General features: G+C 38.5%; 1 protein-coding gene across 1 annotated transcript in view; it reads right to left on the bottom strand.

The window, feature by feature from the left end:
• The window catches only part of DNAH8 (dynein axonemal heavy chain 8), a 283,921-nt gene that overhangs the window by 121,759 nt on the left and 147,845 nt on the right, over positions 1-14,317 (bottom strand). Inside the window, exons 54-58 of the mRNA XM_070586021.1 lie at positions 10,363-10,505; positions 9,777-9,911; positions 9,214-9,336; positions 3,448-3,661; positions 961-1,070 (exon numbers count right to left, since the gene is read on the bottom strand). Coding sequence (XP_070442122.1) covers positions 961-1,070; positions 3,448-3,661; positions 9,214-9,336; positions 9,777-9,911; positions 10,363-10,505 — 725 coding nt within the window. The remainder of the gene's footprint in view (positions 1-960; positions 1,071-3,447; positions 3,662-9,213; positions 9,337-9,776; positions 9,912-10,362; positions 10,506-14,317) is intronic.

Genomic DNA, 14,317 nt, shown 5'->3' with positions numbered 1-14,317 from the left:
CCACATAAAATTGTCTCAGACAGTCAGACCTTGCCATTCATTCTGGAGTTTCTGTAAGAGAGGCATTCTGGAGTTTCTGTAAGAACAGCATATGCAAAGACCCTGTGTCAGCAAGGAGCAGGCCCATGAATAGAACTGATCATTACAGGGAAGAGCGTTTCCTAAGAAACACCCGATTCAATTCCTCCTCTGATAATTCTGTATCTGGAATTCCCCTAGTCCACCCAGGAATCTGAAAGGCTGGCACACTCCAGATTTCCCTAGGACATAGACTTCTGCCCAGATACGTGTAATGGCCTAATGAATTTATAGTGAACCATGACAGCTAATCCTTATCTCCTTCACCATTTTTTGGCAAATATATCAACCTTTTCTTTATCTCAGACCCACATTTAATTGCCTTTTCATGAGTTTGCCTTAAGCCACCTGGTGACAGCTACAGGCCTGCTGAGCTTTGCTCAGGGCACTGACTTGTATATTAAAACCTAGACTATTTTATTATGTAGACTTCCATCCCTCTACTAACGCACGCTCTACCTCGGAGAAACACAGAGACTTTAAGTCTTGGTTAGCCAAGACTATCCAGAAATCCGTGTATTCTCTCAGTCAGTAAACATTTGAGTGTCTGACACGGTGCAGTTGAGGGGAGACAGACATAGTCACAAATCAGAGTAACAAGTGGAAAAGCAGTCTTCTCATTTCAGCAAAATTCTGCTTAATCTCGGATGTCGTGTCTGGTTTATAGTAATATCTCATACATATGGAAAGCATCATTCAGTCAGAATATCTGCTCCCTGGAAGGAAAAGGTGTCATAAATCTATTTGAGCACCTAATTTGTCTTTTCCAAAAAAACACTACCACAAATGATGTGATGATAACTTCATGAGCCACGAGGTGAGAACTAAGCTGAATAATAGTTGACTTTTTTTTTTTATTATTGACAAGAGATAATTCTGTACCTTAGTCCATTGCCACAGCACTCTGCCCACCGAAACTAAATTCGCAATCATCTCACATATTTCAGGTTTGAACTTTCTGCAAGGATCAAAGTATCCACAGCCAATAATTCCTGAAAAATAAACGAGACTGAAGGGACAAGCTTACTAAAAGATTATAAGGTATGTGTTTATCCCTGTGAATAAATTATCCCCGGACTGATTAGATGACGTTAAGAATTTCTCTTAAGGAATCAGCTAAGACTGGAAGTCAGCAGCGGGTCCTGTGAAGCTTAGTACGCAGTGGTAAGCATTTTATACGTATTAACTCATTTAATCCGCCCAACATCCTATGTGAAAGAATCTGATGTAGATATTATCATTATTATTACTATTTTAATAGGAGTTTAGTACCTTGCCCAAGGTCACACAGCTTGTGTGTAGGCAAATCTGAGACTTGAACCCAGGGAGCCTGGCTCCAGAACCTGTAAAAACAGCACTCACCCTGAAGCATATGGGAGCTGGAAGAGAACTCAGAGACTATTTCCTCATCTTGCAGATAGGGAGACCAGCCCAGACAGGCAAAGCAAATTGTTCAAGGTCACACAGATCGGTTGTTGATAGACTTGGAATCAGGACTCACATCTCCTGACCTGCAGTCAATCAACACTCTAGCCTGGGCTAGTCATGTGACAGGTCCCAGCAGACACCCAGCACAGTGACAGTCTGACATAATCAGCCTCAGGAAGGGATGGGCTGTAGGTTTACAGACTATTCTTCCAGCTTCAAAATGTCTTTGGTTTTAGACTGCAAAAATAGCTTTACTCCACTTGGCTCCAGTGAGACTATCTGTTGAGTAATATGTTCATTCTGGGCATGGTATTTTCAGAAGGACATGAACATGAATACCTGCACAGAGATGCAGGGCAGGTTTATGAGGGGTGGAGCAGCTAAAGAAACTGGGCTGCATTCACACAGACCCAAGAAGAGCAGCCTTGAGGGAGCAGGAAATGGTCCTCCAAGGCCATGGCTGGTTGCACTAGATGCCTGTAAGGCCCTTTGGCTTCCTGAACTCCTACGATTCTAGATCTCCAACTCCCTGCGGGACAAATGCGTTATACAAGGAGCACGGGGTCTAGCACCAGCCTCTGCCCTGCACTAACTAAATGGCCTTGATTGGGCAGTTATTTCACTCCTCTGAGCCTCAGTTTCTGGTCTGTTTCCATATTTAATTTTCAATATTAATCATATTGAAGGGTATATAAAATAGTTTAACAAATGAGCAAACACTCATGTACAGACCACTAGACTGAGAACTACGACGTTGCCCCAGTACATTAGAAGCTCCCCCAGTCCATCCCCGCCCATAACCCCTTCCCTCCTCCAGAGGAAGCCACTACTCTGACTTGGTGAGAATCAGTAACTCACTTTTATTTACAGCTTTGCCACTTATGTTTTTAAATTTTGACCTTTTATTTATTTATTTATTTTTTGAAGATTGGCCCTAAACTAACATCTGTTGTCAATCTTCTTTTTTTTCCTCCCCAAAGCCCCAGTACATAGTTGTATATCCTATTTTAAGTCCTTCTAGTTCTTCTATGTGGGACGCCACCACAGCATGGCTTAATGAGCTGTGTGTAGGTCCATGCCCAGGATCTGAACTGATGAACTCCAGGCCACCGAAGCGGAGTGTGCTAACTTAACCACTATGCCACCAGGCTGGCCCCTGACCTTTTATTTTTAACTTTAATTTTTTCTTTCTTTCTTTCTTTTTCTTGGTGAGGAAGATTGGCCCTGAGCTAACATCTGTGCCAATCTTCCTCATTTAAGAAGTTTTGTCCTACCCAGTGGTCATTTAGATATTTTCCTACAAATATTTTATAGCTTTGCCTTCTATATTTAGGTCTTTAATCCATATGTATTGATTTTATCCTTAGTGTGAGATAAGGGTCCAATTTCAGTTATTTTACCATAAAAATTACTTAATATCCCAGTACTACTACCTATTGAAAGTCTGCCCTTTCCCTTCTGAGCCACAGCACTTGCTGTGTCAAATAACAAATGTCCATATACACATGTCAGTTTCTTTTGTGTGTCTTCATGTACATAACTTTTGATGGTACAGTTTATGTGAGCCTTAATTTGGTGTCAAAAATCTCATTTTAATAAACATATCAAAGTGCTCCACTTGCCTTGCTATATTATATTGTTCATCATTCATCAGCCCAAATTTCTCTGGTTAACCATGTCAAGAAAACCAAAACACAAGAGTTCCCCTACCTCCACAGCTGACCCTCAACAAGGCCATTTCCAAATATCCCTGAGTCTTCGAATAGGCTATAAAGATGAGTATTCTTAGTATTAATCCCTCTTTTCTGGTACTTAGCTCTCCATTTCAGATACTTAATCCCTTCTTCAGACAGAGCCTTTTTATCTCTTAAATAAAGTTTTTGCATGGCTTACGTTTGTTATGTAATGCAATAAAAAATTAAACACCAAGAATAGTCATACCAAAAATTTTGTCTATGGAGGCATTTGAAGGCAACGTGCAATTAAACACAGTAAACTGTCTCTTTAGACGTTGTGGAATATCATTTCGACCACCTCCGGGGTGAATCATTGCTGCTATGAGCTGCACATCCACAATAGTAGTGAAGTCTCCAGGCTTGTCCAAGCTATACATTCCTTCCATTTCCATCATCTGTCGCACAATCTCATTAGTTATCTGAAATTTTATACAGTAATATTTTAGTAACTTATCACTATCATACTCCTCCATGGCTCCTACAAAATAGCGCAGATGAGATTAGAAGAAAACCTGCAACTCTCATCAGCGAAGGGTTTGTGAATGCCAACAACCACCTTCAAGGCAATGAGACTTAGATGATGCCACTCAGGAACTCTAAACCATAAGTTAAACATGTTTGGTGCAAGTCCAGTGTGCTCTTCACCACATTGATGAAATTAATTTCCAAACAAATGTTGATAAGTGAATTATGGAATATTTGATACAATTACAACAGTACTCAGAGTTACAAATTTTGCCAAAGATATCTTTCACACTGAATATTCAACACTTCAAAATACTTTAAATCAGAATACGGGACAGTCTTACTCCTGAGCTTTCAAAATTACATTGCTGAATGTTTTCATTTGGATTTTATGTTCTTATCTTTTCTGTAGCCTCTCATACTGCTAACACTGCCCCCTTATTGAAATTTCTTCCTCTGTTGGCTCCAGAGGCTCAATTCTTTCCAACTTTGTCTTGTGACTCTGGATTGCTTCCCAAGGCCCCCTTCCTCCACTCATCCTTCATGTGTAACTGTTCTACAGGGTTCTATCCTTGGCCCTTTTCTCTTCTCACTATTTCAGGGGATGCCATCTCAACCCTATACCCTAAATAATCTCAACTCAAGAACTCTAGCTTCAGATTCTAAGATCCACGCCTGCATATCAAAATTTCTATTGAGTATCTGCAAGTAGATGATACACAAGCACCTCAAATATGATACTCTTTCATTCAACTAACATTTAATGAATGATTACTGTGTGTTTGGCTCTACTGTAGCATAGATAAAAAGCCCTGTCTTCATGGAGCATACATTCTAGTGGTAGTAGACAAAATACATGTATAGTTGTGTGTATATACGTATGTAAATAAAATGGTGTGTTATAAGCTTTTTGGAGAAAATAAAGCAGAGGGGGGAAATAGGCAGCGCTCAAGGGTGCAAGTGAATGTGGAAAGCAGAAGAGGCTTCAGCTCATGTGACATAGAAGCAAGGACCTGAAGGAGGTGAGAAAGCAAACCATTTAGATATCCAAGGGAAGAGCGTCCCAAATGGAGGAAACAGCAAACGCAGAGGCTCTGAGTGAACATTATACCCAGTACGTACAAGGATCAGTAAATGTGGTTGGAGCAGAGTCATGGGGAGACGGGATCAAACAGGTAGAGTCTTTGGGTCACAGTGAAGACTTTTCTATTTACCTTCCACAAGTCTCATGGGAGGATTCTGGGCAGAGAAGTGTGTCATGACCTGACCCATGTTTTAATTGGTTGCTTATTTGAGAATAGACTGAGACAGGTGAGGGAAATAGGGAGACAATTAAGAGGCATTTGTAATGATCAAGAAGCAAATTGTGGTTTGCACCACGTGTTTGTAACAGAGATGGTAAGTAGTGGTCAAATCTTGGATATAGTTTGAAGATAGAGCCAACAGGATTTCCTGGCAGATTGAATATGGGGTTGCTATTTCTTGAGATGAAGAGCACTTCTGGAGGAACAGGTTTAGGGAGTAACAGGAATTTGGACCTGGTAAATTTGAAACCCAACTAGACATCTCTAATTGGATAAATGAGCCTGAAATTCAGGAGCTCTTCTGCTTATAGATGATATCTAAATATGCCTCCACTCTCCTCACCTTATAGGAACTGCGGAGAAGTCTACCTTCCTTGGAGCCCTGCTGAATGGGAGAGAAAAAAAGAAAAGAAGCCTTCCCTGAGAGGTTGTGGCCTCAGAATGACACTTGCATAGATTTGCACCCTGGGTAAGCATAGCCTAAGTGAGCCAGAGACATTCAAATCTTAACCTTGCTTTGCGATGATGTTGACTGAATAAGTTCCCAAGGATCTGGCAGAAGAAAACTCAAAACCTGTCTGGATGATGGCACATACATCCTAGGCTTCAAGAAACAGCCACAGATAATTTTTAAAGGGCAATGACCTAGCAAGCAAAGATACATACAGAAAACAAGACAGTTTGAACACGAACAAGAACTATTAAAACCACAAAGAGCAGAAACAGACCCACATAGACTTCACATGCTGGAATTAACAGACACAGATTTCAAAACAAGCATGCTCAACATATTTAAAGAGATAACAAATTTGAAAATATATGCAGAGAATAGGAAATTATAAAAAATGACAACATATTTGAAAGAAAAAAGAACCAAATGATAACTGGAATTAGAACTCAACGGATAATTTGACAATAGATTAGACAAAGCAGAGAAGAAAATTAGTGAAGTGGAGGACAGAGGGAGAAATTATCTAGAACATAAGCATTGGCGAGAGAAAAAGTTGGGATGCACAGAAGAGAATTACAGAAACACAGAGGGTACAGAAGAAAGTCTAATATACATTAGAGTCTGAGAAAAGTGGAAAGAAAGTGAGGGAGAAGTAATATTTGAAGAGATAAGGACTGGGAATTTTCTAGAAATGATGGAAGACACTAAACCACAGATTCACGAGTCCCAGTGAACCCCAAGCAAATAAATACAAATAAATCTACACCAAGGAACATTATTAAAAGAAGAAAAAATTGGGCCAGCCCTGGTGACCTAGCGGCTAAGTTCAGTATGCTCTATTTCAGTGGCCCAGGTTCATTCCCTGGGTGGGGACCTACACCACTCTGTTAGTGGCCATGCTGTGCTGGTGGCCCACATACTAAAAAATAGAGGAAGATGGCACAGATGTTAGCTCAGAGTGAATCTACCTCAGCAAAAAAAAAAAAAAGAGAGAGAGAGAGACAGAAAACTTTATAAGAAAGTAAGGTAAAGAGAAGGTCTTAAAAGCAGCAAGTGAAAAAAGGCAGATTAACTTCAGAGGTGCAGTGATTAAGTGGTAGTTGACTTAACAGCAACAAGGAAAACAGAAGGCAGAAATAACATATTGGACGTGATGAAAGAAAATAACTGCCAAGTGATGGGCCGGCCCGGTGGCGCAGTGGTTAAGTTCGCACGTTCCGCTTCTCGGTGGCCCGGGGTTCGCTGGTTCGGATCCCGGGTGCGGACATGGCACTGCTTGGCAGCCATGCTGTGGTAGGCGTCCCACGTATAAACTAGAGGAAGATGGGCATGGATGTTAGCTCAGAGCCAGGCTTCCTCAGCAAAAAGAGGAGGACTGGCAGTAGTTAGCTGAGGGCTAATCTTCCTCCAAAAAAAAAAAACAAAAAACAAAAAACAAAAAAAGAAAATAACTGCCAAGTGAGATTCTTACATCCAGCAAAAATACCTTTCAAATAAAGAAGATGACATAAAGACATGTGCAGGCAAATAGAAATTAAGAATTAGTCATTAAAAAAACCTTCTCTAAAGGAATTCATAAAAGCAGAAGGAACATGATACTAGATGGAAGACCTGAGAAGCAAGAATGAATAAAGAGCAAAGAAAGTGGTGAATATGTGGGTAATGCAAATAAAGAGTGAACACATAAAACAGTAAAAATAATGCCTCATGGGAGTTCTTTTTAAAAAGAGAGATATAGACTTAAAATATAAGTCAACAATAAAAAGATGTCAGGAGAGAGATAAAGGAAATTAAAGTGTCCAAATGTTATTGGATACGCAAGATGAGAATAAAAGGTTTGATTATCTTTATTTTTGATTTTCTGCGTATGCAGGATGTACTGTCTAGGGTTAGGTAACCAGTAGAACATAAAAACTCAGTATACTATATAGAGAGTAAACAAACAAAAGGAAAGAAATGAACTTCCTAGAGAAATAGGAAGAAAGCTGCAACACATCTACGCTCAGCTGAGGGCAAGGAAATGGAGGTGTCGGAGGTCCGGGAAAAAGAAGAAGGTTTGAAATAGCCATCTCACAGAGCAGGAGCCTGAATGGAAGTGTAGCAGAGGAGCAGACAGGACTAGGATGTAAAACATGAGACGTGCAGAATAACGGCTGGGCAGCACTAGGAGCTCAGCTGAGGTCCATGATCACAATTTTAAAGTGAAACTCAGATTGTGTGGGTTTCTCCAGGCAGTTTAGCTGCATAGGAACGGGTGGGTGGAGAGCAGGCAGAGAGTTTTAATGGGACTTTAACGTGGTTAAAGCTTTCATAAATGAGTAGAGGGTGTATACTCCAGTGATTATAATGAGGGATCATGGGAAAGGAAGTGAGGAAATGGAAGGTAGTTTCATGACGGCAGGAACAATGGGTGGTAGCGCCATCTGGAGGTCTGGTAGCAGAAGGAATGAGCTACAGAGAGTGGACATGACGATCAGAGAACAAAATGCTTGAAATTGAGATAATGAAGGGGTCACAGTTACCGATAATGCCAAGGTGCAGGGTATGACTGCATGAATGAGTAATTCAAACAGGGTGGAAGGCACGATCATCGGGAGGAGGCAAGGTGAAGGAACCCAGAGGCCAAGATCACGTAGATATTGGCATCCCTGAGAATTATGACAAGCAGGACCAGCTGCATAATTTGTGGGGCCCAAGGCAAAATGAAAACACAAGGCTCCTTGTTCAAAAATTGTTATTAAGAATTTAAAGACGGCTACGGCAGAGTACCGAACCGTGTGCAGGGCCCTTTGAAACGAGTTCCTGTGCGACAGCAAGGGTCACACAACCACGAAGCTGGCCCCGGGGACAGGGACACTGCTGGAGGGAGTGACAGTGATCCAGGAATTGAAATCTTCAGGGAAGGAAGAGGTGTGATCTGAGGGTCCAGGATGGCCGCAACAACAAGCAGAGTGTGGAGTCAGACTGAAAGGATTTTGGGGAGTAGGGAAACGAGAAGCAAGGAGGACATCTCCCTTGTCTCCGGGCCCAGGGCTTCAACTTGAGAAGTCTTCAACGAAAGCAGCGTCTTGAGTTTCCATTAGAGCAAGAAGGTGACGGGAAAGTTGAGAGAAGAAGTTGAATTTACAGGGCATTTCGTGGATGAACTACAGCTTCCGGGGGCACACTGGAAGGTCTCAGGAGTTGGGAGCACAGGAGATGGAGTCAGAGAAGGGCCACACAGAGCTGTCTGGGGATTGGTCTCAGGATGAGCTGGGACCTGGGGCTCCAGGTAGATGGTGTTGATGAGGCAGAGGAGACGGTGGCGGGAAGGAGGTGTTGGGGCTCTCACCGGGAACACACACAATTCTGGCATCAGTGAGGCTCTCTAATGGGGAGTGACTCTGCGGTGCAAAGGTGATCACAACTAGGACAGTGGTGGGTGGTAGAGTTATTGAAAAAAAGTGTTTTCTATCATCAAGTACCCTCAGAGAGAGTATGTAGAGTAAGAGGTAAGAGAGCAAGGATAAAACCCTAAGAAAAGGAAGAGAGGAGCCAGAAAGGGCCCTGAAATCAAGCAGCCGGAGACAGGAGGGCAATATTGCAGAAAAGTGCATAGGGATTTCAAGAAGGGAGAAAGTCAGCTATAACTGAGAAGTCCAAGAAGACTGAGAATTGTTACTAGGCTTCATAAGATGAAGATTATTGACCTCTTTATATATAACTAAAAATACTGATTAAATATCATCTACAGGAGATATTTTAGTCATACCTGATCTCCCCATTCATTAATCACAGGCATATTAATATCATCAATAAAGACTGTCATTTTTCTGCCTCCTGGTGGCCCATATGTGCTTCCCATACGTTTATCCACGTAGCTTTCAATTGTTCTCTACAGAAAAGGAAATGGTTTGTCTTATGCATTAGATTTCAATCCATATTACTAAAAACGATGAGCATGGTTTTCAGACAGAATAGAATTTATTTAATATGTATAAATATAATTATTAAAATATATATTGTGACATTTTTAAAAATAAGTAATTTAATCATTAATTTATAGGAAAAGAGATACACTGCAAAGTTCAGCTTCGGCCTCAATATTGGTCCTAAATATGCAATTTGCTTTTGGCTTCTATCTCAGCCTGAATGCCAACTGCAGTATCATTTCTTTTGAGATATATATGTGTGTGTGTGTGTGTGCATATATATATATATATATACACACATACGGGTAAATATACATAAATGTTTTATATGCATACACATTTTATTGTAACTATCACTTAAAATATTTACTATGCTTATTACTATGGCAATGATGAGTTTTACCTGAAACATCATTGGTTCCGTGGCGGATGAAAAGTTCAGACTTTTGGATAACTGTACTTCAGGATCATATTTTTTCAAATAGGCCTTAATCATTACAGTTTTTGCAGTTCCCTGTTCTCCTGTGAGCAAAACAGCCTGCAATCACAGGACAACCACGTTGAAATGTGTCATAACGTGTTTAGTTTTAAATATTTTATGATTCTATTATTCTTTCATTCCATAGCTTAATACAACTACTCTTTAGAATTACACTTACATCAAAAAAATCCTAGTGGGATTAAAGATTTAAATGTAAACATATACTATAAAAGTACTGGAAGAAAATATGGGTGAGTATTCACATGACCATAGGAGTGTGGAAGGACTTTGTAAGTAGACATCCACTTTCCTTAGCAAGGTGGGCGTATGCAATTCAGGCGATACTGAGTTAAGTGTATCCTGGGACCTGGCGTTCATTTGTCAAACGTTTCCCTCAAATGACACTACTTCCACCCCTTGTGCTGGAATTTAATTTTTCTATCTGTAGTGTGTGAAAAGGGATGTTTCCTTCACGGTTTGCAATCACCTAAGAAACTAACAAGCTTACCTTATGTTGTTTTGCAATGGTGTCTATCAAAAAATTTGTTCTAACATTGTCAACATTTGGAACCAAAATTGATGAATATTCTGGGATACTGTCAGTTGGATAATAATATGGCTGAAGTTTCTTATTCCAGTGCTCCCAATCACCTATAAAATAAGCAAAAATTGATTTTAATAAAACTGCATTCTTCGAAAGTCGTCTTGGAAAACAAAAATGCAAGTGTTATAAACAATCAACAGAATCTCTTAAGTATTTAAAACATTTTCGTAAAATACGTAAACACGTCTGCTTATCTAACGTATGTGGCATTTGATAATTTAAATTTGTTTTGCCTCTTTGCAAAGTCAGTTTTTAAATTGCTAAATTTTTCACCTAGAGAGATCTGGCCTGAAATGGAATTAGAATCAGCAAGTGGTAAAACCAATGACGTGTTTAGTATCCGGTAGGAAATCCACATCGACTGAAAGCATGGGAAAGACCAAGAAAGCAATGACTGATGACTGGACATAGGAAGTGTGCTGTGAGAGATGGGAAAAACAAATGTGGCCCTAAACTTAGTGTAATAGAGAACCCAGACTCCTGACTTACTTACTGACTGATATTATTGCTGTAAAAATTATTATTACTACATTTCATCAATGCTAAGAAAAAAAATTTGTTTTTTTACAGAGAATTTTGTGGATGAATTGCAACTTCTCTGGAATTTAGCATTTTAGCATCTCTGGAATGCGCCTTACAATCTACGATGGCTTACAGTCGATCCATCACTGTTGGCTAGGCAAACTTGGTCAGAGATACTCAAATTGTTGCCATTTAAATTGAATTGCTTGCATTGTTGATATTGCATTGTTGAGTTTAACTGCTATTTTAAACGTCTTTAAAAAGATTATACTACGATTCAGGATTGTACAAAAAAAAAGTTACTGTGTACACGAATGCATGGAAAGAGAGCAGAGGAGCACATATTTGAGCAGTAAAGCAAATATTCGTCACTGGAGGAATAACCTCAATTTCAAGTTTCCTTGCAAAAAATCACGTCATATGGTGAATGTATGTTTAACTTTTAGAAACTGGCAAACTATTTTCCAAAGTGGCTGTATCATTGTGTAATCTATGAGAGTCCCAGTTGTTCCACATCCTCGCCAATATTGGTATTATTAATATTTTTTAACTTTAGCCATTCTAGTAGCTGTATAATGATATCCCATTGTAGTTTTAATTTGCATTTCCCTGACGACCAATGACATTGAATACCTTTTCAAGAGCTTTTTTCACCATCCATATATCTTCTTTGGTGAAGCATCTACTTAAATTTATTGCCCATTTTTAAAAAAAAATTTAGATTGGCTGTCTACACATTACTGAACTGTTAAGACTTATTTATGTATTCTGGATAAAGCTCTTTTATCAGTTATATACTTTTCAACTATTTCTCCCCATTTTGCAGACTTTTTTTCCTTTTTTCAAGGAAAGATTGGCCCTGAGCTAACGTCTGTTGCCAATCTCCCTCTTTTTTTTCCTTTTCCTCCCCAAAGTCCCAGTACACAGTTGTATATCCTGCTTGTAAGTCCTTCTAGTTCTTCCATGGGAGCTACCGTCACAACATGGCTACTGACAGACAGGTGGTGTGGTTCTGGGACCAGGACGTGAACCCAGGCCACCAAAGCAGTGAGTACCAAAACTTAACCACTAGCCCATCAGGGCTGGCTCAGCACTTTTTATTTTCTTAACAGCGACTTTTAAATAGCAAAAGATTTTAATTTTTATAAAGTCCAGTTTACCAATTTTTTCTTCTATGGTTTGGGCTTTTTTGATCCTATCTAAGAAATCTTTGTTTAACCCAATGACACAAATATTCTTTGCCTTCTTCTAGAAATTTTATAGTTTTAGCTTTTATGTTTAGGTTTATAACCTATTTTGAGCTAATTATTAAGATGAGTTTTGTGGATAGTGTGAGGTAAGAGTCAAAGCTCTTTTTTTTTTTTTTTTTTTTTAACATTTGCCTGATCTGTTGCTCTAGCACCGCTGGCTGAAAAGCCAGTCCTTTTCTCCACTGAATTACCTTGGCGTCTTTGTCAAAAATCAACTCGCCACATATGTGTGGGTCTATTTCTGAACTCTATGCTCCTTCGTTGATCTATATATATACCCTTCCACCAATACTACACTGTGCTGATTACTCTGGCTTTACTGTAAGCCTTGAAATTAGGTCACACGAGTGCTCCAACTTTGTCTTTTAAAAACTGATTTGGTTATTCTAGGTTCTTTGCATTTCCATATAATTTTAGAATCCATTTCTAACTTTCAACAACAAAAAAGCCTATTGAGATTTTCACTATGATGCCCTGAATCTGTATATCAATTTGCAAAGAAATAACATCTTAACAATATCAAGTTTTCTGGTCCATAAACATGATCTCTCTCTCCATTTATTTAGGGCTTCATTAATTTCTCTCAGTACAGTTTTGTGGTTTTCAGTATACAGATCTTACACATATTTTGTTAAATTTATCCCTAAGTATTTTACTTTTGGGATGCTATTTTAAATGGTATTTTAAAATCTCAATTTCCAGTTGTTTGTTGTGAGCATAGAAAAATACGGCTTATTATTACATATTGTTCTTTCATCCTGTGACCTTGCTAAATTCATTTACTAGTTCTAATAACTTTTTTAAGGATTCTACGTATGGTCATATCATCTGCAAATAAAGAGAGATTTACTTGTTCTTTTCCAATTTGTAGGTATTTATTTATTTGTTTGTTTGTTTACTACATTATTGCACTGTCTATAATCTCTAATACAATGCTGAATAGAAGTGATAAGAAATGTATCCAGAATTTGAAATATGAAGTACATCCGAAAAAAAGAAAAATTAAAAAAAAAAAAGAAGTGATAAGAAAGAATATCCTTGTGTTGTTCTTAATCTTGGTAAGTATTTAGTCTTTCACCATTAAGTGTATTGTTAGCTTTTTTGTAGATGCCCTTTATCAGAATGATAAAGCTCCTGTTCCTAGTTTACTGTGAGTTTCATCATGAAAGGATGTTAAATTTTGCCAAATGCTTCTTCTGCATCTATTTAGATGACTGTATGGTTTGTTTGGGTTTTAGTCTGTTAATATGGTGAATTATATTGATTGGTTTTCAAATGTCAATCCAACCTTCCATTCCTAGAATAAATGCCCACTTGGAATTAACATATTATCCCTTTTATATACTATTGGATTTAATTTGTTAAAATTTTATTAGGAAATTTATGTCAATGTGCCTGAGGAATACTAATCTATATAAAGCTTCCTTTTCTTGTAATGTCTTTCTCTGGTTTTAGTACCTGGATAATACCATCATACAATGGGCTAGGAAGTGTTTCTTCCTTATACATTTTATATACTTTGGAAGAGTTTGTAGAATTGGTATTATTTCTTCCTGAAGTATTTGGTAGAATTCACCAGTGAAGTCACCTAAGCCTGGAGTTTTCTTTGTGAAGGTTTTAATTAGAAACTCAATTTTTTTTACTAGATATAGGGTTATTTAGGATATCTATTTCTTCTTGATGAAGTTTGGTAGTTTTTATCTTTCGAGGAATTTGTTCACTTCATCTACATTGTCAAATGTATTTTTCACAATGTTGTTTCTAATATTCATTCTTATTTTTAATGTCTGTAGGATCTGTAGTGATGTTTCCTCTTTCATTCTGGACAATGCTAATTTATGTCTTCTTTTTTTTCTTGATATCTCTGATGAGAGATTTATCAAATTTATTGATCTCTTCAAAGAACTATCTTTCGGTTGGCTCTGGATTCAAAAGGAATTCATATCTAGATTTAAGGATACATTTAATTGCTAGTTTACTTTTGGAGTTAGAGCTCCCTTTTATCACTCCACATTTTTAATACATCTAATCACTTGCTGTAGAATTATTGGTCATTCTGTTAAAGATGGCCAGCAGAAAAATTCATT

This window comes from Equus przewalskii, chromosome 19 (assembly GCF_037783145.1).
Source record: "Equus przewalskii isolate Varuska chromosome 19, EquPr2, whole genome shotgun sequence".
Taxonomy (NCBI): domain Eukaryota; kingdom Metazoa; phylum Chordata; class Mammalia; order Perissodactyla; family Equidae; genus Equus; species Equus przewalskii.
The sequence above is the reverse complement of the archived record's forward strand: the minus strand, read 5'-3'. Positions and strand labels throughout refer to the sequence as shown.